This window comes from Oncorhynchus tshawytscha, linkage group LG09 (assembly GCF_018296145.1).
Source record: "Oncorhynchus tshawytscha isolate Ot180627B linkage group LG09, Otsh_v2.0, whole genome shotgun sequence".
In the NCBI taxonomy this organism is placed as follows: Eukaryota; Metazoa; Chordata; class Actinopteri; order Salmoniformes; family Salmonidae; genus Oncorhynchus; species Oncorhynchus tshawytscha.
Genome location: NC_056437.1, coordinates 49,693,449 through 49,720,274, shown reverse-complemented (window position 1 = coordinate 49,720,274; position 26,826 = coordinate 49,693,449). Strand labels below are relative to the sequence as shown.

The window sequence follows — 26,826 nt, the reverse complement described above, 5'->3', positions numbered from 1 at the left end:
ATACCTAGTCAGTTGTTCAACTGAATGCAGTGGTACATTGGCCACATACCATAAAACGGTGAAGTGCATTTATTGATATTATAAGTTACCAATATATATATATAACAGTAAACAAGTAGTCGTCATAGCAGTGGTACTATATTTTGTATGATATACACGCGGCTGGAATGCTGTTTCAGCCAATCAGCACCCAAACTACCCGGGTTATAATATGTATTATGACTGTCTCTGGTCATTTATAGTGTCTAAAAACACAGTGGTCCACAATGTCGTTTTGAATCTGCAATATGTCTTGTCAATTGCTGTAATACTGTGGAGGGAACACTTGAATAACCGTTCCATACTACAAGTCTACCTTACAATTCCAAAGTCATTCCACCGTGCCGGTATTGAATTGGGTTGTATTGTATTTGTGTGAAGTACCTTTCTTGTGGTCGTAGGCCATGCCACGAGGTCAGGCTCTGTGTGGTGTACTCCAGCATCCACAGCTTATAGAAAAGCATCATGTTCAGAAACACCAACAATACTAGGCTGTAGAGAGAGAGAGCGAGGAGAGAGAGAGAGAGAGAGAGAGAGAGAGAGGGAGAGAGAGAGAAGAAAGACAAAAACTTCGTAAAACTACTGACATAAGTCGATGTTAGACGAGAGATATCAGGATTCGCCTGGAATGTGAATGCCTACATCTACTGCAAAGGAAGGATGTTAATTCTCTGGTCCAGTGTATGTATGGGGTGAAACAAGTCCATCAAACACATCTAATCATCAAAATTAAGATGGCGTTATGAAAAAAAGTTGAATACCTTATACAGATCCTAGGATGCATGAATGGAGACAGGGAAAGGGAGCGAGAGAGTTAGAGAAGGGAGAGAGTGAGAGGAGAGAGAGAGAGAGAGAGAGAGACGGACAGAGAGAGAGAGAGAGAAGAGAGAGATAGGACAATTACACACACCACCAGAAAAGAAAGAAAGAAAGAAGACAGTGTTTTGTATGTCCCCTCTCATACTGCATTATCCTTTAGAGTAGTAGGACAGGGGAAATCAGATTACCAATGAATGGTTGGCTTTAATACGCACAGAAAGTGGAAACGCGTGGATGCTCGTCACAATGTGGACATCTTCAAACTGGAGACACCGTGGTCAGTTTTGGAGACAGGTTTTTTCAAACAGTGTAACGGTATCTAGCGAAAGAGTTTAGAAGCAGTGAGAGTTAATAGGCAACTGCACCACTCTTTGCAAGCAAACGCGACGATGTCTTCAAAACGGCATGGTGTCTCCAGTAATCTTGACTTTTTTGACATACTCCACTTTCCAAGTGTATTGGTACACCGAGAACAAGAGGTGTGATTTAATCGAATGAGTCACAACTCATAACAGGCAACTTTGACACATTAATGACACCGAAAACATTCAACATCATCTGAGAGAAATGTAGAGACCAGAGATATCTATGGTTACTTCAATGGATCTACATGAGGGTGAGAGTCAGACTTCTCCACCCATAGAATTAAAATGACTACAACGGCCATCTTAGGGGCTTTGTCCGTTCTAGTAATTCTATATCTATGGATCCACCTCTCAGTAACAGCATGGTGAAAGAGTATTTTAAACAACCAGCAGTGGTGACAGCTCCCAGGGTGGCAATGGAAGGACACTCACACAAAGCTGATGATGAGGAGTAGCTTGGAGACACTGTAGAGCGCTAGGCCTCCTGGGACATTGTCCGGGATGTATCTGGTTTGAGTGGAGCCTGCTGGAAGAGAGGCGGCCATTTTGGATCAAAAAAGCCATGCATTACCTAATATTATATTCCCGTCAGTTGCAGGTAACAAAAGGTTTGTTTTTTAGAACCCTGTACAGCGGTTTGTGCTTAGAAAAGCTACAGCAAACATTCTGGGAATTTTTCTGATAGTTGTTCCATTGAGCAACGAAAACTCAATCAAAAGCACCTAAAGAATTTGAATAGTATTTGAACCAAGGTCTGATTGAAACCATATTTTTGGCAATTGATAACAGCGGCTTAAGGCTTGAGGGTGTCTTAAAATGTACACCATACTCTGCGTCAAACACAGCTATCAACGGTCAGACGGTCAGTCCCCTCTGACCTGCCACGTGTTTGATCCGGTGGCGGTGGGTGACCTCCTCGTCCTCGGGCGTGGTGACGGAGCTGAGGGCTTCGTCCATGTGTGGGGGCCGCAGGTGGACCAGGGGCCGTTTCCGTCGCCTCAATGCCCCTGCCCGTAGAGCCCTGGCCTTGGGGGACTGTCTGTGGGGCTCGGCCAGGACCACCTCCACCTTACTCAGCTCCAGTTCTGGAAAGAGTTAAAGGAAACTGTGTTACACAGTGTCTGTCTCAAATGGCACCCTATTCCCTACATAGGGCACTACTTTTGACCCGGCCCATAGGTATGGTACTCTATGGTATTCAGAGGCTGTGTCATTCTAAATCACGCAGAGATTTAATAGCCAGGATGCCGGTATGTTTCCTCTATATACAACTCATTTGTTGTGAGTTGTTGCCTTGGGTTGTTTGGCAAGACAACTTGTAAATGGTCAGCTTAAGATGACAGACTGGCATGCAAGCTAGAGGTTTAAGCAGTGCTCACATTCTTTGAGTTAAATAAATATTTACTTCAATAATTTCTCTTGGACAAGCAGTATCTAAACAGTACCTATTCCAGTGTCTCAAGTGAGAATACAAACACATGCAGTTGTTTTAAAATTCAGAGATACCAATCCTTAGCCTCGTATAACCATCCTGATCTCTTGAGCTTACATTCTGTTTCGCTTCACAGGTCCTTGATGAAGCGAAGTGAAACTAAACGGGAGCACAGAGGGCAGGATGGAGGATCAGGCGAACAAATCCTAGGCTCCAAAAATACTCCCAGGCTACATACTGTACCATTGGTAGTTGTAGTCATGTTTTAGATACAACTGACCTAAGTGTCTGAAGTACTCATCCAAGCCACTCCAGAAGTTCCTCTCGATGAAGCCCTTGACCAGCCCCCACGGCTGTTTCCTGTAGCGCAGCTCTGTGGATACCCTGCAGGTCACAAACACATGCACACAAACACACACAGACACACATAGACACACAGACACATGTACATGCGCGCACACACACAGAGGCACATACATTTGACTTGATTTGACATACACACGCACAGACACCACACACACAAATAAACTCCCAGTACACCTCCTTGGCCCACTGTAGGCGTCAACCTTAAATAAATGTGACTTATTTTCCTAAAGGGTAGAATACATTTCACCGGAAGGAGTCAAGTACCGCATTATCAAGATGGTGTTCAGTAGCGACAACCTGTTTTTAAACACAGAGTGAACTGCGGAGATACTAACTGAACGTGTCCAATCAGAACACTCACAGGATGTCTAGACAGAAAACAGGAAATCTATCTGACCTGAGCCGACACTTCTTCTTGGCCACCCTGGTGAGCACATAGCGGTTTAGGGTGTAGAAGTAGTCATGGTAGGGGACATCGTGTGCTATCACCTCGGCATCTATGATGTAGCACTCGCTTTCCTGGCTGGCCTTGTACAGCGTCTAGACCACACAAATATGACACAGTTGAGTTAACAGACAAAAAAAAAGGCCTATTCCAGCTATCGGTTGGCTGCAAATGACTTTCAGCTATTTGTAATCTAAAAACGAATGTGGCGACTTTTCTATACGTTTCAGTGCCGCCCATAAGAGCTAAACCCATAATGCATAATAACCCGTGGCTCACTAATGCAGCCTATGAAAATACATACGGTACATAACCGGTACCGTATGGTACATATGATAGCATTCACAATACATTGCACAGAGATTATTATTATATATATATTTTTTAAAGAGTTACCATTGTGTTTGCATTTAACAGTGGCACTACAGTGAGTGTAGTTACAGTATGTAAAGTGCAAACAAAGCATGAAAACAAACCGTGTACAGCATTTAAAACTGCTATGACATGCAGTGCCACTGGGGGGGGCTCCACTCACCTGCGTCTCAGTCACGGTGGCTGTCTTGGGGGCCAGGGGGTTGGTGAGGGAGATGGTGTACATGATCTCTCTGGTCTGGTTGCCCGTCTCCTCTTTCTCTTTCTTCCAGGGGTGATAGACTATGTCTAGATCAATAGTGAAGGTGGACAGAAAGATCCGCACTTTACTCCTTTAGCTTTGGCAGAAGTTTTAGTCCGACACACACTGAGGTTTTGTGCAATTCTTTCAAAATGCATCCTACCTGCCTCCCTTCCATTACTGATCTGTGAGTTATTGGATAAGTGAACGCGAGGTTTCCACTGTATCGCTTTCACCAATCTAGCCAGGTTAGATCAGTAAAGGAAGGAAGGAGAACAATAAGAAGGATAGAGAGAAAGAAAGAGACCTTTCTACAGTATCTGAACAGGGCCAGTATTCACAAAGCGTCTCAGAGAAGGAGGGCTGATCTAGGATCAGGTCCCCACCTGTCCATTTAATCTGACTCTAAAACTGGTCTGGGTACTGTAGTGTCACCTGAAAAGCGTCTCTCCTCCAGGAAGTCCCTCATGAAGGTGGACTCGGTGAAGAGGATGTCGTACATCTTGTCAACGCTGAACTCGTACACCTCGTTTATGTACTGCTTCCCATTCAGGTCCTCATGGAAGGCCTGCACCTCCCCTGCTGCGCGCGCACACACACACACACACACACACACACACACACACACACACACACACACACACACACACACACACACACACACACACAGAGGAAGAGGAAGGAGAGTAAGTGTGTGAGAGATGGGTGTGTGTGTTATACATGAACAGTGACAGTGTGCGTGAGTGAAATAGTGAATGTGTGCGTGAGTGAGTGAGCTGGTGTGTAAGCGGCACAAACCTTCGTCGTGCGTCTCGGAGGAGTCGCTGAGCTCGGTAGGGAGGTCCTCGTTGTCGTTGAAGTCCAGCGAGGGCGAGGGGGCGGGGCTACTGGGACCACTGCTCCGGTTGTCCAACCCCGGCAACTGGAGGGTCAGGAGTTCGCCATCGGGGAGACACAGGGGGAACTCGTCCACGACAGCCAAGTTAAACTATAGAGGAGGAGGGGTCATGAGCTCAACTGAAACCCTAGGTCCGACTACCTACAGTACATACATTGTGAAGCTCAGCCAGGTATAATATTTCTCTTTGGTTGAAATGCCACTACTGTGGCCTGGGGTGGTCTAGCAGACTGAGCCGCTGACTCTAGAACACTTTATGACGTTTTGTCTGTAGGTGATCCAAAGCAAGATTTGGTCTAATATCCAGGGCTACTCACGGGGAGGAGTGATTCGATCGTGCTCGGACAGGGTAGGGCGTTGTTGGGGAAGGCTCTGTGGGACAACAGGGGGCTGGTGTCTCCCTTGGTGTCAGGCATTTTGGCGAAGTTGGTGTCATTATCCTCCACGGGCAGCTCCTCGCAGTACCTACACCACAGGGACGCGCAACAGCTGTAGGTCAAGGTTATCAGCTCGGGGAACGATGCCAGCCTTTACGATGCATGGTGATGGGGGGGGTGGCGGTGTGTGAGTGTATGACGTCAAAACTCACCCCATGGTATTGAAGTCATCGTCCGGCGGCACGTAGTCCTCGTCGTCACTGGTCAGACCCAGCTCGTTGCCATAACACTGATGGACAAAATGCCACAATTCTTTGGGACACAAGGGCTGAGAGGGATAGAGACAGAGAGAGAGAGAGACAGAGAGAGACAGAGAGAGACAGAGAGAGAGAGAGAGAGAGAGAGAGAGAGATAAGAGAAAGAATGGGAAAAGGGTCAGTTTTGACTAAATTGGCAACAATACACACAAGTGCCACCAGCCTTTTAGTTGAATTAAAAGTGAACTATCATAAATGTAACAGTCTTACCTTTTCTAGCAGAGCATTCTGCCATAGTCTGAACATCATCATGTATGTCCGGTCCCTCGCTCCGAACGAGGTGAAAAAGTGCTGAGGGAAGCAAGAAAAATAAAGGATATGACATCACCGACCTGATAGAAAAGCCAGGTGTATATGTACCTTTGTCTATAGTGTCTTCAGAAACTATTCATAACCCTCGACTTGTTTCACATTTTGTTCTGTTACAGCATTAATTGCAAATGTATGAATTTTTTTTTTTTTTTCACCCATTACACACAATACTCCATAATGACAAAGTGAAAACATACTTATATACATTTCTGTATTTCATTTTCAATAAATGTGCAAAAATGTATATAAGTATGTTTTCACTTTGTCATTATGGAGTATTGTGTGTAATGTTCTATCTCATTTACATAATATTCACACCCCTGAGTCAATACTTTGTAGAAGCACCTTTGGCAGTGAATACAGCTGTGAGTCTTTCTGGGTATGTCTCTTAAGAGTTTTCCACATCTGGATTATGCAACATTTTCCCATGATTCTTTTCAAAATTCTTCAACCTCTGTCAAATTGGCTGTTGATCATTGCTAGATGGGGCAGGGCGGGACGGGACAAGACGGGGCGGGGCGGCAGGTAGCCTAATGGTTATGGCGTTGGGCCAGTAACCGAAAGGTTGCTAGATCAAATCCAAGAGCTGACAAGGTAAAAATCTGTCGTTCTGCCCCTGAAGGCAGAAGGCAGTTAGCCCAATGTTCCTAGGCCATCATTGTAAATAAGAATTTGTTCTTAATTGACTTGCCTAGTTAAATAGACTTTCAAGTCTTGCTAAAACGATTTTCAAGTCTTGCAATCAATTTTCAAGTAGATTTAAGTCAAAACTGTATCTCAACCAATCAGGATCATTCACTGTCTTCTTGGTAAGCAACTCCCATGTAGATTTGGACTTTTGATTTATGTTATTGTCCCGCTGAAAGGTGAATTTATCTCCTAGTGTCTGGTGGAAAGCAGACTGAGCCAGGTTTTCCTCTAGGATTTTGTCTGTGCTTAGCTCCATTCTGTTTACTTTATATCCTGAAAAATTTCCCTGTCATTAACAAGTACAAGCATACCCATAACATAATGCAGCCACCACTATGCTTGAACATATGGAGAGTGGTACTGAGTAATGCGTTGTATTGGATATGCCCCAAACATTCAAGTTAATTGCCTTGCCGCATTTTCTGCAGAATTACTTTAGTGTCTTGCTGCTGCTCCAGTTTCAACTGTTCTGCCTTATTATTATTCGACCATGCTGGTCATTTATGAACATTTGAACATCTTGGCCATGTTCTGTTATAATCTCCACCCGGCACAGCCAGAAGAGGACTGGCCACCCCACATAGCCTGGTTCCTCTCTAGGTTTCTTCCTAGGTTTTGGCCTTTCTAGGGAGTTTTTCCTAGCCACCGTGCTTCTACACCTGCATTGCTTGCTGTTTGGGGTTTTAGGCTGGGTTTCTGTACAGCACTTTGAGATATCAGCTGATGTACGAAGGGCTATATAAATAAATTTGATTTGATTTGATTCTTGTAGCAAACAGGATGCATGTTTTGGAATATTTTTTTCTGTACAAAATTCCTTCTTTTTACTCTGTCAATTAGGTTAGGATTGTGGAGTAACTACAATGTTGTTGATCCATCCTCAGTTTTCTCCTATCACAGCCATTAAACCATTTTTCAAGTCTCCATTGGCCTCACGGTGAAATCTCTGAGTGGTTTTCTTCCTCTCTGGCTGAGAGGAAGGACGCATGTATCTTTGCAGTGACTGGGTGTATTGATACACCATCCAAAGTGTAATGAATAACTTCACCATGCTCAAAGGAATATTCAATGTATTTTTTTCATCTACAAATAGGTGCCTTTCTTTGCGAGGCATTGGAAAACTTCCCTGGTCTTTGTGGTTGAATCTGTGTTTGAAATTCATTGCTCGACTGAGGGACCTTACAGATAATTGTATGTGTGTGTGAGATGAGGTAGTCATAAAAAAAATCATGTAAAACACAAAAACAATCTTTCTTGCACACAGAGTAAGGCCATGCAACTTATTATGTGACATGTTAAGCAAATCTTTACCCCTGAACTTATTTAGGCTTGCCATAACAAAGGGTTTGAATATTTATTGACTCAGGACATTTCAGTTTTTCATTTTTTAATTATTTTGTTAAAATGTCAAAAATACACTTTGACATTATGGGGTATTGTGTGAAGGCCAGTGATATATATATTTTTTAAATGTAATCAATTTTAAATCAACATGTGGAAAAAGTCAAGGGGTGTTAATACTTTCTGAAGGCATTGTATGTGCATGTGTGTGTGTGTGTGTGTGTATGTGTGTGTATGTGTGTGTCCAGTGCTGACCTTGTCATTGTCAGTGCACAGCTGGATAGCGTTGGGAATGAGGCGGGCCGTCTTCTCCTTGGTCATGCTGCAGATATCCTTCAGCCGCACCGTCAGCTAGAGAGAGTGGGAGAGAGAAACTGTGTAAGACTACAGATAACACAGTCAGTCAAAGCCCTTGATTGGGAAAATAAAAGAATGGGGTCCTCAACAACACTTATTTTGGTATAAAGCGAAGGGAAATGTAACACTGCTCAAATTCATAGACAGCGCTCTAGATGCAAGAACTGACAGGCCATGGCATCCAAGAGATTTTATGGTTTGAACCATAGTTTTCAGCTATACATTGTTTGTTTGCATTCTTGTTGCTTGTTAACAATGAATGATATAATAAAATCTTACATATATATTTTTATTTTATTTATTTAACTAGGCAAGTCAGTTAAGAACAAATTATTTTTTACAATGACATCCTACACCGGCCAAACCCGGACAAAGCTGGGCCAATTGTGCGCCGCCCTATGGGACTCCCAATCACAGCCGGTTGTGATACAGCCTGGATTCGAACCAGGGTGTCGGTATTGACGCCTCAAGCACTGAGATGCAGTGCCCTAGACAGCTGCGCCACTCGGGAGCCAAATAAGACAGAAATGAAATAGATTCCCAAATCTCAGACGGTAGCTTTTAGTACCGCAGTTTATGGAACAAACCAAGCAAATCAAATCTGTTTCATTTTAAGTCGAATACCTTCTATTTATAGAAAATATATAACCTCATTCTTATGTAGAGGCTAACTTGGGACAGTAAGGGACAGAGTAACCTAGTGTAGAGAACGGTAAAAGAAACCAAAGTCCATACCAGCGTTTCCCAGCGGAAGATGTTGCTATAGAAACAGATCCAATTTTCCGAGACGTAGAGGCGCCCCTGCAGCAGGATATCTCTTTGCAGGGCACAGGAGTAGTCTGCCACAGAGGGTCAAAGGTCATCCGGTTATTAAAGGTCATAGGGTTATTAGAGGCTCATCGCTCTAACAATAAATATAAGACATATGCAGATCAAACATCTAACCAGTCTATTTATGTTATCATGCCAACGCCTTGTCACTAATTATCATGCCAAACAGTCTGGCTTCATTAATGATAGAATGTTCATATTTGAAGATTGCTGTGAAGCCAGGCTGTTTGGCTTGACAATGACAGAAATGGAGTTGGCAAAGAGCACAAGACATTGTGCTCTCGTAGACATTCCTGCAGTCAGCATGCCAATTGCTTGCTCCCTCAAAACTTGAGACATCTGTGGCATCGTGTTGTGTGACAAAACTGCTAATTTTAGAGTGGCCTTTTATTGTCCCCAACACAAGGTGCACCTGTGTAATGACCATGCTGTTTAATCATCTTCTTGATATCCCACACCTGTCAGGTGGATGGATTATCTTTGCAAAGGAGAAATGCTCTCTAACAGGGATGTAAAAAATGTGTGCACAACATGTTTGAGAAATACGCTTTTTGTGCGTATGAAACATTTCAGGAATCTTTTATTTCTGCTTATGAAACATGGGACAAACACTTTACCTATTGCATTTATATTCTTGTTCAGTATAGTTTTTCATTGATCATTCCATCTTACTCACCCACAATGAGGCGTTCTGAGTCGGGTAGCTGCTTGAAGAGTTTTCTGAAGTCCTCATTGCGCTGCTTATACGTGGGACTCAATACCTGCAACGGGGAGAGGGATAACATAAAACACATTGAGAGAGACAACCCATTTACACAAATGTAGTCTACTCATTAATATAAATACACACATAAAATATTTTATAAACACAAGCAAGTGTAATCCCCCCCACCGATAGCAACGAACAAACTGTGAACGTATTTCATTATTTGAATATCATGGGTTGTGCCCAGGTAGGCACAACACAGGGGAACATCTTTTATTTTTTCTGAAAATTGTAGTAGACTTGTTACAGTAGATTTTCAAAGTTACCATTCAGTGATTTGACCATGGCTACTGCATGCCTTGACTCAAACAATGTGTGCCCTCTCTTTCCCTACAAATTGTCAGAGCATGAAGTCACCCAGAACCTCCTATCACAAACTAAACAAGCACTCTAAAATATGCTAATACCCCAGCTTCAGCTGGAGTTCCCCCTCTCTTTCTCTCTGTCTCTCTTCCCCTCTGTCTCTCTGCCTCTCTGTATCTATTTCTCTCCCTCTCACTGAAAGGAGAGATTCAGATAAACACATTTTCTTCCAGAGTGCTGCTGACCACTGCCCAGTCTGCCTGTCTCTCCACACACAAACACTGCATTCTTTAGCCTGAAAAGGGAGGGAATGCAGCCAACTAGCCCTCAGAGTTGTGGTAATGGTGGTGGACTGGATGCACACCACCTTGGGTCACTCTAACCACCCCAGTGCTCTGTAAGGTAAGCGCCATTGGCCTAGAACTAAAGCTAGTGTTACTTTGCTGGCCACCCAGTTGGATAGCGGGTACAACCACTTTAAAATGGAGATTGGCCCTGGGCATGCTGTCACAAAAGAGGCCTTTACGGGTATAGGAGAAGAGCTCTCTAGTACATCTCTATGGGTCTACCCTATGAGCCTAATGTAATTAGTTTGTAAGGAGTGATAAGACCATTTTCAGAGCAGATGATACAAGAGAAAGAATATGGATAGAGACAAGTATATACAGTACCAGTCAAAAGTTTGGACACCAACTCATTCAAGGATTTTTCTTTATTTTTACATTTTTTTTACATTGTAGAATAATAGTGAAGACATCAAAACTATGAAATAAGACATATGGAATCATGTAGTAACCAAAAAAGTGTTAAACAAATCTAAATATATTTTAGATTCTTCAAAGTAGCCACCCTTTGCCTTGATGACAGCTTTGCACATTCTTGATATTCTCTCAACCAGCTTCACCTGGAATGCTTTTCCAACAGTCTTGAAGGAGTTCCCACATATACTGAGCACTTGTTGGCTGCTTTTCCTTCACTCTGTGGTCCAACTCATCCCAAACCATCTCAATTGGGTTGAGGCCAGGTGATTGTGGAGGCCAGCTGATTGTGGAGGCCAGGTCATCTGATGCAGCACTCCATCACTCTCCTTCTTGGTCAAATATCCCTTACACAGCCTGGAGGTGTGTTTGGTTATTGTCCTGTTGAAAAACAAATGATAGTCCCACTAAGCTCAAACTAGATGGGATGACGTATTGCTGCAGAATGCTGTGTTAGCCATGCTGGTTAAGTGTGCCTTGAATTCTAAATAAATCACAGACAGTGTCACCAGCAAAGCACCCCCACACCATCACACCTCCTCCTCCATGCTTCACGGTGGGAACCACACATGCCGAGATCATCTGTTCACCTACTCTGCGTCTCACAAAGACATGGCGGTTGGAACAAAAAATCTCAAATTTGGACAGATTTCGACCATGGCCTGATTCACACATTCTCCTCTGAACAGTTGAGATGGAGATATGTCTGTTGCTTGAACTCTGTGAAGCATTTATTTGGGCTGCAATTTCTGAGGTGTAAATAACTCTAATGAACTCATCCTCTACAGCAGAGGTAACTCTGGGTCTTCCTTTCCTGTGGCGGTCCTCATGAGAGACAGTTTCATCATAGCGCTTGATTGTTTTTGCGACTGCACTTGAAGAAACTTTAAACATTTTGGAAATTGAATGGATTGACTGATCTTCATGTCTTAAAGTAATGATGGACTGTCGTTTCTCTTTGCTTATTTGAGCTGTTCTTGCCATAATATGGACTTGGTCTTTTACCAAATAGGACTATCTTCTGTATACCACCCCTACCTTGTTACTACACAAATGATTGGCTCAAACATATTAAGAAGGAAAACAATTCCACAAATTAACTTTTAACAAGGCACACCTGTTAATTGAAATGCATTCCACTACCTCATGAAGCTGGCTGAAAGAATGCCAAGAGTGTGCAAAGCTGTCATCAAGACAAAGGGTGGCTAGAATCTCAAATCTCAAATATATTCTGATTTGTTTAACACGTTTTTGGTTACTACATGATTTCATATTTGTTATTTCATAGTTTCGACAACATAGAAAATAGTAAAAATAAAGAAAAACCATGGAATGAGTATGTGTGTCCAAACTTTTGACTGGTACTGTATATATACAAAAGTATGTGGACACCCTTTCAAATGAGTGGATTTGGCTATTTCAGCCACAACCTTTGCAGACAGGTGTATAAAATCGAGCACACAGTCATGCAATCTCCATAGACAAACATTGTCAGTAGAATTGCCTTACTGAAGAGCTCAGTGACTTTCAATGTGGCACTGTCATTGAATACCACCTTTCCAACAAATCAGTTAGTCAAATTTCTACTCTGCTAGAGCTGCCCCGGTGAACTGTGAGTGCTGATATTGTGAAGTGGAAACATCTAGGAGCGGCTCAGCCGCAAAGTGGTCGGCCACACAAGCTCACAGAACGGGACCGCCGACGGCTGGAACGCATAAAAATAATCTGTCCTCAGTTGCAACACTCACTACCGAGTTCCAAACTGCCTTTGGAAGCAATGTGAGCACAATAACCATTCATCAGGAGCTTCATGAAACGGGTTTCCATGGCCGAACAGCCGCACACAAGCCTAAGATTGCCATGCACAATGCCAAGCATCGTCTGGAGTGGTGTACGCTCGCCGCCATTGGACTCTTGAGCAATGGAAACGCGTTCTCTGGAGTGATGAATAACGCTTCACCATCTGGTAGTCTGATGAATCTGGGTTTGGCGGATGCCAGGAGAACGCTACCTGCCCGTTGCTGTTTCAGCATGACAATGCCCCCGTGCACATTGTGAGGCCCATACAGAAATGGTTAGTCGAGACCGGTGTTGAAGATCCTGCACAGAACCCTGAGGTCAACCCCATTTCACCACTTTGGGATGAATTGGAACACTGACTGCGAGCCAGGCCTAATCGCCCAACATCAGTGCCTGACCTCAATAATGCTCTTGTGGCTGAATGGAAGCAAGTCCCCGCAGCAATGTTCCAACATCTAGTGAAAAGCCGTCCCAGAAGAGTGGAGGCTCTTATAGCAGCAATATGGACCAACTCCATATTAATGTCCATGATTTTATAATTAGATGTTCGCCGAACAGGTGTCAACATACTTTTGGTCATGTAGTGTGTATACAGTGGGGCAAAAAAGTATTTAGTCAGCCACCAATTGTGCAAGTTCTCCCACTTAAAAAGATGAGAGAGGCCTGTAATATTCATCATAGGTACACTTCAACTATGACAGACAAAATGAGAAAAAAAAATCCAGAAAATCACATTGTAGGATTTTTAATGAATTTATTTGCAAATTATGGTGGAAAATAAGTATTTGGTCGCCTACAAACAATCAAGATTTCTAGCTCTCACAGACCTGTAACAGACCTGTAACTTCTTCTTTAAGAGGCTCCTCTGTCCTCCACTCGTTACCTGTATTAATGGCACCTGTTTGAACTTGTTATCAGTATAAAAGACACCTGTCCACAACTACAAACAGTCACACTCCAAACTCCACTATGGCCAAGACCAAAGAGCTGTCAAAGGACACCAGAAACAAAATTATAGACCTGCACCAGGCTGGGAAGACTGAATCTGCAATAGGTAAGCAGCTTGGTTTGAAGAAATCAACTGTGGGAGCAATTATTAGGAAATGGAAGACATACAAGACCACTGATAGTCTCCCTCGATCTGGGGCTCCCCGCAAGATCTCACCCCGTGTGGTCAAAATGATCACAAGAACGGTGAGCAAAAATCCCAGAACCACACGGGGGGACCTAGTGAACCTGCAGAGAGCTGGGACCAAAGTAACAAAGCCTACCATCAGTAACACACTACGCCGCCAGGGACTCAAATCCTGCAGTGCCAGACGTGTCCCCCTGCTTAAGCCAGTACATGTCCAGGCCCGTCTGAAGTTTGCTAGAGAGCATTTGGATGATCCAGAAGAAGATTGGGAGAATGTCATATGGTCAGATGAAACCAAAATATAACTTTTTGGTAAAAACTTAATTCGTCGTGTTTGGAGGTCAAAGAATGCTGAGTTGCATTCAAAGAACACCATACTTACTGTGAAGCATGGGGGTGGAAACCTAATGCTTTGGGGCTGTTTTTCTGCAAAGGGACCAGGAAGACTGATCCGTGTAAAGGAAAGAATGAATGGGGCCATGTATCGTGAGATTTTGAGTGAAAACCTCCTTCCATCAGCAAGGGCATTGAAGATGAAACGTGGCTGGGTCTTTCAGCATGACAATGATCCCAAACACACCGCCCGGGCAACGAAGGAGTGGCTTTGTTAGAAGCATTTCAAAGTCGTGGAGTGGCCTAGCCAGTCTCCAGATCTCAACCCCATAGAAAATCTTTGGAGGGAGTTGAAAGTCTGTGTTGCCCAGCAACAGCCCCAAAACATCACTGCTCTAGAGGAGATCTGCATGGAGGAATGGGCCAAAATACCAGCAACAGTGTGTGAAAACCTGGTGAAGACTTACAGAAAACGTTTGACCTCTGCCATTGCCAACAAAGGGTATATAACAAAGTATTGAGAGAAACTTTTGTTATTGACCAAATACTTATTTTCCACCATAATTTGCAAATAAATTCATTAAAAATCCTACAATGTGATTTTCTGGATTTTTTTCTTCTCATTTTGTCTGTCATAGTTGAAGTGTACCCATGATGAAAATTACAGGCCTCTCTCATCTTTTTAAGTGGGAGAACTTGCACAATTGGTGGCTGACTAAATACTTTTTTTGCCCCACTGTATTAGTGATTGGATATTATAGCTTATAGCTTACATGCTCAAATATGTAGCTGATCATTGAGGTGAAAATCACGCATCAAACAATACATTCAGGGCTATCAAACAAGCAGATATTTAGCTCATCACTGAGGTATTTTCTGAGGCAGACGGTTCTAGAAAAGACCAGCCTCACTTTATAAAACATCGGACCAACTGGAGTACTGAAAGCCCATCCACACTTCACTGTTAAGAGTATGTTGATACATTCTCCACACAGGGCTTGTCTCAAATGGCTCCTGACAGAGCTGTACCCTTTCAACACGATTGTGCCGATAATACCGTATGGCCCCCTTTTTTTTCTTTTACAGTGTCCTCTGTAGCACGGTTCCAGAAACTATGGCGGACGCCAAACCAGGCAAGGGGCCGTATGTATTATCTAACAAGCATCACAGAGTAGGAGTGCTGATCTAGGAACAGGTCCCCCCATCTCCATGCAATTTTATTAATTGTGATCTAAAATAATTTATTCTCAGAGACCCTTGATACATTTGGCCCTAGTACACTGATGTGAAAAGAGTACAAGTCAAACATCTTCACCTTCATCTTCATCTTCATCTTGGCTCTGAACCACGGAGCCGTAGCTAACCGCAGTCCAGTTTTAGGTTGTATCACAACCGGCCGTGATTGGGAGTCCCATAGGGCGGTGCACAATTGTCCCAGCATCGTCCGGGTTAGGGTTTGGCCGGGGTAGGCTGTCATTGTAAATAAGAATTTGTTCTTAACTGGCTTGCCTAGTTAAGTAAAGGTTCAATAAATACAATTAAATAAATATAAAGACCAAAACAACTCTAGTGATTCATTGCTATGCAACGCTCTGAGCAATTAAGGTCCTGTCCCAAATGGGCCCTGGTCAAAAGTAGTGCACTGGATTCTAATGCACTGGTTTGAGAATTTAGATACTTTCTAAACAGGGAGATGAGAAGTTTATGAGTTGGGGAGTTAAGAGTTTAGAGAAACCTCGAGGTTCACTGCACTTGCACTTCAGCAATCCTGTTTCAACCCCAAAGCCGTACAAAATAATGACCGCGACCAGGTCGCGGTAGACCACAAGTCACTTTGCAGCACAGCACAGAGGTAGCCCCGACTAGATTATCCGCTTGGAATTCTCAAACTGTAACCCCCACCACCAACACCCTTCCGCCCCCACACCCATCTCCACCCCAGCTCAATGGAGGGTGACTTACGTCTGGGACCCTCTCTGACTCCCAGTCCCAGGTCTCCCAGGCCTCAGCCTGGGTCTCATCGTCTTGTGGCTGAGGGATAGCCTCCCAGTCAGACAGACACTCCCAGTCTGTCCCATTCTCTGTCTCTGACCCATTCTCCCAGACCCAGGCCTCGGCCTGGGTCTCATCGTCTTGTGGCTGAGGGATAACCTCCCAGTCAGACAGACACTCCCAGTCTGTCCCATTCTCTGTCTCTGTGTCCATGCTGACTGAAATATCCATGGCCTGGGCCTCCATGTTCTTTTGGCTCTCACCCCTCCCCTCCCTCTTATTTTCTTTCTCTCTTTTCTCTGGTCAGAGGTGTGAGCAGTGTCTCTAAGCCTGGAGAGTGGTCGGTGCTGGTCTGGTATTCCCCCTTTGTCGTCGGAGTGGAATTCTTTGCCGTCTCTGAGAGCCAAGTGTTTTTTTAGGTTTTTTAGGCTTTTTTTATGATTCTGATTGCTCCCTTAGACGCGCACACACATTCGGATGCACACACACACACACAGTGTCGATGCTGCTGTTGACCTACAGTAACCTCAGCCCTCGGGGGAGTGGTTGTTTGTCATCAGCCCCTCCCTCTCTATCTCCCCCCCTTCTCTCTCCTCTGGTATGGTCAGAAATAATACAACACGTCTCTGAACCCTCCCAGAGAGCAGTGGGAACCAGAGCTATCTGGAACGATATCTGTCACAACTACAGGTCGACCACCACAGGTTGCTAGCAGAGCTTTGGTGCGGAGCATAACTTAAAAAGACAGATTTATTAACAGCATATTTCACAACTCAGTACTCAAGAACGAAGGAGTGTGAACGTTTCCTAACGCTCCAAAAACAGTAGAACCTAGAAACTATAGGTGTCCCTGCTATCACACACACACCCACATTCATGTCTGAAATGTAACTCATGTAAACCCTGGTGACCAGTGGCAAGCGGAAGGCTACTCCTTTCTCCAGCTAAAAGTCCAGGCTGGGAGATGGCAAGAACTCCAGATGACAGCCAGTGTCAATAATTACTCTGATAAATCCATAAAGTACAGTTAGGCATGTGTCCACAATGTAAGCTGAGAAATGTATTTACACTCAGGAAAGCAGGAGACCCCTTTTTCTGGAATGGGAATGTCCCCCACCCTCCACCCTCTCTCTCTGTTCCTGTTTTTGTGGAAAGTTGATCCCCCTCGTAAGTCTTGAGAGGCCAGTTGAGCACCAGGTGCACCGGTTGGTCCGGGTTAAGAACTGTCTAAGACCAAGTCAGGACCAAGTTTAACCCGGGTTAAGACGAGGTTAACACCTGGGACAGACACAGGACAAGCCTCCAGTCAGTTAAAGATTTCAGAGGAAAATGCAACAATGCTTTGTAGTCTGGAATCAATGGGTGGACCAGCGTTGCTTTTAAGACGTTGGTTTAAAACAGTCCTCTTCACATGGAGTTTAGAGCCATCTTCTACGTCCAGGATAGAGAAACCTAGGGAGCTAAGACACTGCCGTCATCCCCAAAGTAATTTCAGAGAGCGATACCTCCAAAGGTGCTGTAGAAAGGCACGGTCTCCTCAAATGATTTCCCAAAAGCAATATTTATCCCAACATATCAAAACAAACACAATCCACATGGAGGGGGAAAAAAGTACATCTTTCCACACGGACACCGAGAAACCATACAAGCCCAGCTCAAGCAGTCTCAACATCTAAAAATCCAATTGAGCAAATCAAAATATAATCCCGAAACAAAAAGAGCAGTCGCCTCTCGCTCTCGCTCCTTCTCTCACTCTCAGTCGTATTCCAATGTGTGAAAACAGACACACACACACACACACACACACAAAGTCTTTGTCCTCAGTGAGAGGGCAGAAAACCGAAAAATCCTCTTGGCCAGTCTGGGATGCTTTAGCTTGTCCAGTGAAGGGCCAGCTACTCATCAATGAAAGTGGTCAACAGTGCATCCCAGGACAGAGTGTAAACCCTGTGACTGACCACACGAACCACTGCACACTACTGACCAGGCAAACCACAACAGAGCTCATACCAGGACTCTAGTCCTACTGCTGAAATTGCGCTCTCTCTCTCTCTGCTTTATAACAAAAAAGCTGTGTAGGAGGAGCGAGTGTGTGAGTGTGTTTTTGTGTTAAGGGAGAGAAAGAAAAGAGAAAGAGAGAAAGAGAGAAAGAGAGAGAGGGGAAATGGGAGGGTCGTAACCCAGTGGGTGGGGTGGGTGTAGAGGGGTACTTGAGTGCAGCAGGAGTGAGTTTGAGTGTGTCTGTGTGTTTCTGCAATGTGAGTGTGTGCGTGTTTTGAGCAGTGTGCTTGTTTGTGCCTGCCGTGGGTGCCTGTATGGTTTTATGGGTATGAATCCCGTCCAAAAACCTTTCTCCCTCTCCTCCTCCTTGTCCAGTCCCTCCCTCTCTCCCTCCTTCTCAGCCTGTCAGAAAGCCTGTTTCTAGCCCACCCCATGGTGGCCCAACACATCACAACAACACTTCAGGAAGTTTAGAGAACCAATTGACTTCCTTGAAAAAGCCCTTTCTTTGCCTCCTCAATGAACTGAGTTGACCCCTATAGGTCTCTATGTGAAGACCCAGAGGATACACAGGAATCAATGTGTGTGTGTGTGTGTTTTTCCTCTTATGATACACAGTGTGAATTTATTTTCCTGGAAACGTGAGGGAGGCAACCATGAATTCAGAGGTTTTGTGTGCAGAGAGAGAGAGCAGCACACAGAAGTACCCATTGTATGTATTTGTGTGTGTGTGTTTTATCTATAGTGTAAACATTGTAGTATTGCCAAGGACAACTCCCCAGCCAGATCGCTCCCTTTCTCCAAATCTTTTTCTCTCCCTCCCACTCCCTATCTCTCAGGACATGGGGTGAATGAACTCCAAAGACCCTCTGATGGACGGGGATTTGGAGTTAGGGCTGTTGGTGGCGCCTACACTCATACCAGAAAGGTGATTCATGCAGCTACACTGCCCCCCCCAACCTGACTCTCCACCTTCGCCCTCTCTCGTCTCCCCCTCGTCTCCCCCACACAAACATCTGGCTGAGACCTTGCAGTCTCCCTGTGACGTTACCCAAAGGAACCAGGGACGTGTTCAGGTCAGACACACTGTGGCAAAACCGTTTTGAAATAGAAAAATGAAAAGGAGTGCGTCTTAATGGACAAGTGTAAGAGGTCCCTCCACGTTTCACTCTGTTTTAAAATGTTTTCCCTCTACTGAACATGACTCAGTGCGTAGGGTAATAGCCTACATATATCATTGTCACTGGGTGCATGTGGGGTGACTGGGTGCATCTCCTCTCCCCTTTTCTTTCTGTTCAGACCGCCAATGATAGAATGGTTGAAGTCAAGGTCCATTGAACACATTGCGGAGACTAGAAACAATATGTTTTTTCCACTATGCACCTGGAACAATATGCTATTTTAGGCTGCGTGAACAACCCTATGATAGACGGGCAGCCATAGTCAACTACAGCTTGTCTATTGACTGGGTGTGTTTCAAATCAAAACCCATTTTATTTGTCATAAGCTTTGTATACAACAGGTGTAGAAGAACAGTGAAATGCTTACATACCGATCCTTTTTTTTTGTTACCTCTGTGAAGTCACACAGATCACATCCTTCCGTTTATTTTTATTTACAGAGCCCTGTTCTACAAGCTTCCCACTTACCTAACTTCACTGTTCAGATTCAAGGTGACAAGTTAGCTGACTTATCTAACTTCACTTTTAATATTTAAAAAATGGTTTGTTATCAAACCCATTCACAGGGTTGGCTAACTCTTGAGACTCCTTTGGAAGTCAGCCTTTAGTTTTCTTGCTTCACATGTTTGGAATGATCTCCAAAATACATTTCGAATAGATGTGTCCCTAGGGCAGTTCAGGCAGTGGTGATAGGTTTTAATAACGAAGAATGTGCTTATTATAGTTGACTGTGTTTTGTGTTTTTCAGTGATAATGCCCTCGAAGTCGGTGTTTTGAAGATATTGGCACCGTGCCAATATATCCACAATCACTTTTATACAACGGGTAGCCAACACTTTTATACAACGGGTAACCAACACTTTTATACAACGGGTAACCAGCACTTTTATACAACGGGTAACCAACACTTTTATACAACGGGTAACCAACACTTTTATACAACGGGTAACCAACACTTTTATACAACGGGTAACCAGCACTTTTATACAACGGGTAACCAACACTTTTATACAACAGGTAACCAACACTTTTATACAACGGGTAACCAACACTTTTATACAACGGGTAACCAACACTTTTATACAACGGGTAACCAACACTTTTATACAACGGGTAACCAGCACTTTTATACAACGGGTAACCAACACTTTTATACAACGGGTAACCAGCACTTTTATACAACAGGTAACCAACACTTTTATACAACGGGTAACCAACACCTTTATACAACGGGTAACCAACACTTTTATACAACGGGTAACCAACACTTTTATACAACGGGTAACCAACACTTTTATACAACGGGTAAACAACACTTTTATACAACGGGTAACCAGCACTTTTATACAACGGGTAACCAACACTTTTATACAACGGGTAACCAACACTTTTATACAGCGGGTAACCAACACTTTTATACAACGGGTAACCAGCACTTTTATACAACGGGTAACCAACACTTTTATACAACGGGTAACCAACACTTTTATACAACGGGTAACCAACACTTTTATACAACGGGTAACCAACACTTTTATACAACGGGTAACCAACACTTTTATACAACGGGTAACCAACACTTTTATACAATGGGTAACCAGCACTTTTATACAACGGGTAACCAACACTTTTATACAACGGGTAACCAGCACTTTTATACAACAGGTAACCAACACTTTTATACAACGGGTAACCAACACTTTTATACAACGGGTAACCAACATATGCAAATAATTATGGACATATTTTCATATTTGAAATATATTTTGATGAATTTATTCATACTATTTCATCCTTACACAAGATATTGTCAGTCCTGTCACAAATCTAGGGTTGCTACCCAAACCGGTTGGTCGTTCGTTCTATCGGTTTGGTTGCTGGAGACTCGACCCAGACATTCAGTCTTTTTGTTCTGTATCTATGGACGCGACCTAGTTGTTCATTCCAAATGTTCCATTGCCAAATTGGCTGGCAACATTCTTATCCCTTGCTTGCTAGCTAGCCAACAATATCTAATTTACAGTCACATCAAACAGTGCAGCCAGAATAACAACAGTAGCTGCATTTGCACTTGTTTAAGCTGTTTTCTAGTGACATTTATTTGGATACATCCATAACAATGAGCTAATGAGGCACGATTTCGCCTGGCATAGAAAATGTGTTCTCTCGTCAGGACACTGTTGTTCAGAGGAGCTAGCCAACACAGCTAACACAATCACTTCAAACTGAAGCTGGAAAGACTGCAAAATAGCTGCACTTCATTTCATTTGACCTTTCTTCAATTGACATTTCTTTGTATATATCCATTAAAAATTATGCCAGCTGATTCATGACTTCGACTGGCTGAGAAACGCTGTCTGCCTGTCTGTCTTGTCCCAACTCCCGACACATTCATTACTATGGGACAGCTGGAGATGGAATTTGAACATTGAAACAATGTTACAAATGTCGGAGAGACACACAGCAAGGGTTTTTTACAATTGAAATTAATTCATTAGGTCCAACACTTTACATGTTGCATTTATATTTTGGTTCAGAATAAATATAGGTAGGTGTAAAGTGACTAGACAATAGGATAGATAATAGATAGTAGCAGCATCGTATGTGGTAAATATGAAAGTGTGTGTGTGTGTGGCTTCAGTATGCATGTGTGCACGTGTTGTGTGTGTGTGGGCGTATGTATAGTGTGTGTATGCGTGTGTGTGTTGGGGTGTCAGTAAGTATGTGTGAGTGTGTGGGTAGAGTCCAGTGTGTGTATGCGTGTGTGTGTTGGGGTGTCAGTAAGTATGTGTGAGTGTGTGGGTAGAGTCCAGTGTGTGTATGCGTGTGTGTGTTGGGGTGTCAGTAAGTATGTGTGAGTGTGTGGGTAGAGTCCAGTGTGTGTGTTGGGGTGTCAGTAAGTATGTGTGAGTGTGTGGGTAGAGTCCAGTGTGTGGGTAGAGTCCAGTGTGTGTGCATAGAGCCAGTACAAGTTGTTAGTACAAAAAAGGGTCAATGCAGGTAGTCCAGGTAACCATTTGATTATCTATTTAGCAGTCTTGTTTAGCAGTCTTATGGCTTGGGGGTAGAAGCTGTTAATTGTCCTTTTGGTTCCAGACTTGGTGGACTGGTAAACGCTTGCCGTGCGGTAGCATAGAGAACAGTCTATGGGTTGGCTGGAGTCTCTGACACCGCCTGGTATAAAGGTCCTGGATGGCAGGGAGCTCGGCCCCAGTGATGCACTACCACCCTCTGTAGCGCCTTGCGGCCGGGTGCCTTGCAGTTTCCTTACCAAGCGGTGATGCAACCCGTCAAGATGCCCTCAATTGTGCAGCTGTAGAACTTTCTGAGGATCTGAGGGCCCAGGCCCAAATCTTTTTAGCCTCCTGATGGGATAGGCCACATGAGGATAGGCTACATGAGGATAGGCTACGTTATGAGGATAGGATACATTATGAGGATAGGATACATTTTGAGGATAGGATACATTTTGAGGATAGGATACATTTTGAGGATAGGATACATTATGAGGATAGGATACATTATGAGGATAGCATACATTATGAGGATTGGCTACATTAAATCAAATCAAATTAAATCACATTTTATTGGTCACATACATATGGTTAGCAGATGTTAATGTGAGTGTAGCAAAATGCTTGTGCTTCTAGTTCCGACAGTGCAGTATTATCTAACAATTCCCCAATAACTACCTAATACACACAAATATAAAGGGGTGAATATGTACATATAAATATATGGATGAGCGATGGCCGAGCAGCATAGGCAAGGTGCAATAGATGGTATAAAATACAGTATATACATATGATATGAGTATTGTAAGAAATGTAAATATTATTAAAGTGGCATTATTTAAAGTGGCATTGTTTAAAGTGACTGTCACGCACTGACCATAGAGAGCCCTTGGTTCTCTATGGTGTAGTAGGTCAGGGTGTGACTAGGGGGTGTTCTAGGTTATATATTTCTATGTTGGTGCTCTTGGTATGGTTTCCAATTAGAGGCAGCTGATGTTCGTTGTCTCTGATTGGGGATCATACTTAAGGGTTCCCTGTTCCCACCTGCTTTGTGGGATATTGTTTTTGAGTGAGTGCATGTTGCACCGCATGGTTGTTGTTTGTGTCTTGGTTTGTTTTAAGTTTCACTAAAAATAAAGTTGTGGAACTCAATGGCCTTGGTCCGTCTCTCAATATGTTCGTGACTAGTGACCATTTATTACAGTGGCCAGTTATTGGGTCTCAATGTAGGCAGCAGCCTCTCTGAGTTACTGATTACTGTTTAGCAGTCTGATGGCCTTGAGATAGAAGCTGTTTTTCAGTCTCTCGGTCCCAGCTTTGATGTACCTTGCATTCTGGATGGTAGCAGGGTGAACAGACTGGTTTGGGTGGTTGTTGACCTTGATAATCTTTTTGGTCTTCCTGTGACGTCGGGTGCTGTAGGTTTAATGGAGGGCAGGTAATTTGACCCCTAGTGATGTGTTGTGCAGACCGCACCACCCTCTGGAGAGCCATGTGGTTGAGGGTGGTGCAGTTGCCATACCAGGTTGTGATACAGCCTGATGCTCTCAATTGTGCATCTGTAAAAGTTTGCCAAGGTTTTAGGTGACAGGCTACATTTCCTCAGCCTGCTGAGGTTGAAGAGGCGCTGTTGCGCCTTCTTCACCACACTGTCTGTGTGGGTGGACCATTTTAGTTTGTCTGGGATGTGTACGCCGAGGAGAATAGGCTACATTATGAGGATAGGATACATTATGAGGATAGGCTACATTATGAGGATAGGATACATTATGAGGATAGGCTACATTATGAGGATAGGATACATTATGAGGATAGGATACATTATGAGGATACATTATGAGGATAGGATACATTATGAGGATAGGCTACATTATGAGGATAGGATACATTATGAGGATAGGATACATTATGAGGATAGGATACATTATGAGGATACATTATGAGGATAGGATACATTATGAGGATAGGATACATTATGAGGATACATTATGAGGATAGGATACATTATGAGGATAGGCTACATTATGAGAATAGGCTACCTTATGAGGATAGGATACATTATGAGGATAGGACACATTATGAGGATAGGATACATTATGAGGATAGGATACATTATGAGGATAGGATACATTATGAGGATAGGCTACATTATGAGGATAGGATACATTATGAGGATACATTATGAGGATAGGATACATTATGAGGATAGGATACATTATTTGGATAGGATACATTATGAGGATAGGATACATTATGAGGATACATTATGAGGATAGGATACATTATGAGGATAGGATACATTATGAGGATAGGCTACATTATGAGGATAGGATACATTATGAGGATAGGGTACATTATGAGGATAGTATACATTATGAGGATACATTATGAGGATAGGATACATTATGAGGATAGGATACATTATGACCACGAGGTCTAAGAAACACAGACCTCTCCACACAGCCAGAGAAATGAAGGGGAAAAGAAACGGTAAAAGAAAAAGGGGATAAAGTGAGAACTGTGCAGTTTCTCTGCATGACAGCACCTCTTCCCTCATAATGTATCCTATCCTCATAATGAGGATAGGATAGCATAATCCTATTGTATCCTATATCCTAAATTCTGCTTTGTGACTTCACTGCACACCACATGAAGCACTGAGATTTCGGTGTACGCAAGAATTTGTCATTTTACTCAAGCGTCAGTGATGTTTTGCTGAGGAGAACATTGCTGGAGTGCAAACCCAGTCTTACTACACCACCAAAGGCCCAAAGGTGACAGACAGCACGAAATGTAAAGTACAGATGTAGGCTACCATGTTTGTTCAATGGACTAACAACTCAACTCTCCTCTGACACTGAAAAAACAGTGTCCCTAATTCACATCATCCTAATTCACACTTCCTGTTGATATTCAGAAACAGGAAGTGCATCGCACTACATCTTCACCAGCATTAACTAAATCCGGCACACTGTAATACAACGGACAACAGAAACAAGCATTTGTTATTGGACAAATACTGATAGTCAGCACAGCTCATACAGTACATGAGAATTCAAATACACAGTAATGTCCATATAATATACTGCAGACTTGGTAACTAAAAACAGAAAAAGGCAGGCGTGGGAATGACTGAGGCTGGTAATTCTAGTCATGGGGTTGGATCTGCATTGATCAGGCTCATTCAGTGATTGCACCCCAAATTGCACCCCATTCTCTATAGTGCACTACTTTTGACCAGGGGACAAGAGACACTGGTCAAAAGTATTGCACTGTGTAGGGAATAGGGTGTCATTTGGGACGCAGTCCTGATACACAGAACAAAAGTCAGCTTGATTCATCAGAGGGTGGTGGGGCGATCGACTGATCGCTCCACAATGGACCTTTTGTCAGCTTCACTGCTTATCTGCAGTCCAAGGGCACACAGGCCATGGTTGCAGTCAGATGCATACACAAACGTATTCAGCACACACACACACATATACACAGACATAAAAGCATGCAAACACATACATACACACACAGAAAACATGACAGAACAACGTCGTCTCATACTGAATGTCCTTTGTCTCCAATCTCTCTCCATTTCCCAAGGGAAAAATATACCACGAGGCAACTCCATTGTTAAATGTGTATTCCCTATTCACCAGGTGAATCGCAATTGAGGAAATGTTCATGTTTACTTTAATGGCATTTCAATGAGCCGTGATTTTCATTTATTAAAAGTGAATTCATAATTTCATATGAATAATGAATGTAATCATTACCAGGTATGTGCTGATAGATAATTTGTAGGGGAAGTGCTTCAAAGGCAGGTCTTTTCAAATCTGCATAGCAACTGTTCTCTCTATTGGTTTCCCCATGACTTCTATTTTAAAATGATATATGGAGAAGAAGCAAAGAAGCCTAGGTGAGGTGTCCATACAGCACATCATTCATTCACATCAAATCATTCAACATGAGATTGCCTGCCTCAGAAATATCTGTTTAAAATGGGAAAATGTGTCACACCTTTTGCTTCATGTTGGTTGTGGGTGTTCTTGGGTTGCAAGTCAACAGAATTCAAACTCTTTCATCCTTTGTTAAAAATGATAACCGTTCTCATGCTCAGCCAATAGCAGCATTCGAAGAAAGATGAGGTATAGCATGATACCTAACAGTCAGCCATCAATCAACGGACAAAGTACAACACAGTCAGACCACATGAAGACCTGTCTTACCCATATCACTTTGAAATACTGTATACATGGTCATAATGGTAATTTTAACAGATGCTTTTATCCCAAGCAACTTCACACACACACACACACACACACACACACACACACACACACACACACA

The 26,826-nt window shown here is 43.3% G+C and overlaps 1 protein-coding gene across 4 annotated transcripts in view; it reads right to left on the bottom strand.

Moving 5' to 3' along the window:
• Nucleotides 1–26,826, bottom strand: part of LOC112258076 (protein Aster-B-like) — a 102,244-nt gene that overhangs the window by 5,901 nt on the left and 69,517 nt on the right. For 2 of the 4 annotated variants that reach the window (XM_042326980.1, XM_042326982.1), the window contains 14 exons: nucleotides 9,879–9,963; nucleotides 9,107–9,210; nucleotides 8,270–8,365; nucleotides 5,882–5,962; nucleotides 5,567–5,682; nucleotides 5,295–5,442; nucleotides 4,878–5,067; nucleotides 4,515–4,661; nucleotides 4,002–4,126; nucleotides 3,419–3,561; nucleotides 2,936–3,039; nucleotides 2,102–2,308; nucleotides 1,656–1,749; nucleotides 424–531 (listed from right to left, as the gene is read on the bottom strand). In XM_042326980.1, the coding sequence (XP_042182914.1) occupies nucleotides 424–531; nucleotides 1,656–1,749; nucleotides 2,102–2,308; nucleotides 2,936–3,039; nucleotides 3,419–3,561; nucleotides 4,002–4,126; nucleotides 4,515–4,661; nucleotides 4,878–5,067; nucleotides 5,295–5,442; nucleotides 5,567–5,682; nucleotides 5,882–5,962; nucleotides 8,270–8,365; nucleotides 9,107–9,210; nucleotides 9,879–9,963 (1,748 nt within the window). Of the gene's footprint in view, nucleotides 1–423; nucleotides 532–1,655; nucleotides 1,750–2,101; nucleotides 2,309–2,935; nucleotides 3,040–3,418; nucleotides 3,562–4,001; nucleotides 4,127–4,514; nucleotides 4,662–4,877; nucleotides 5,068–5,294; nucleotides 5,443–5,566; nucleotides 5,683–5,881; nucleotides 5,963–8,269; nucleotides 8,366–9,106; nucleotides 9,211–9,878; nucleotides 9,964–16,259; nucleotides 18,333–26,826 lie in introns of those variants that run through there. The other 2 variants (XM_042326983.1, XM_042326981.1) reach the window with 2 other exon arrangements.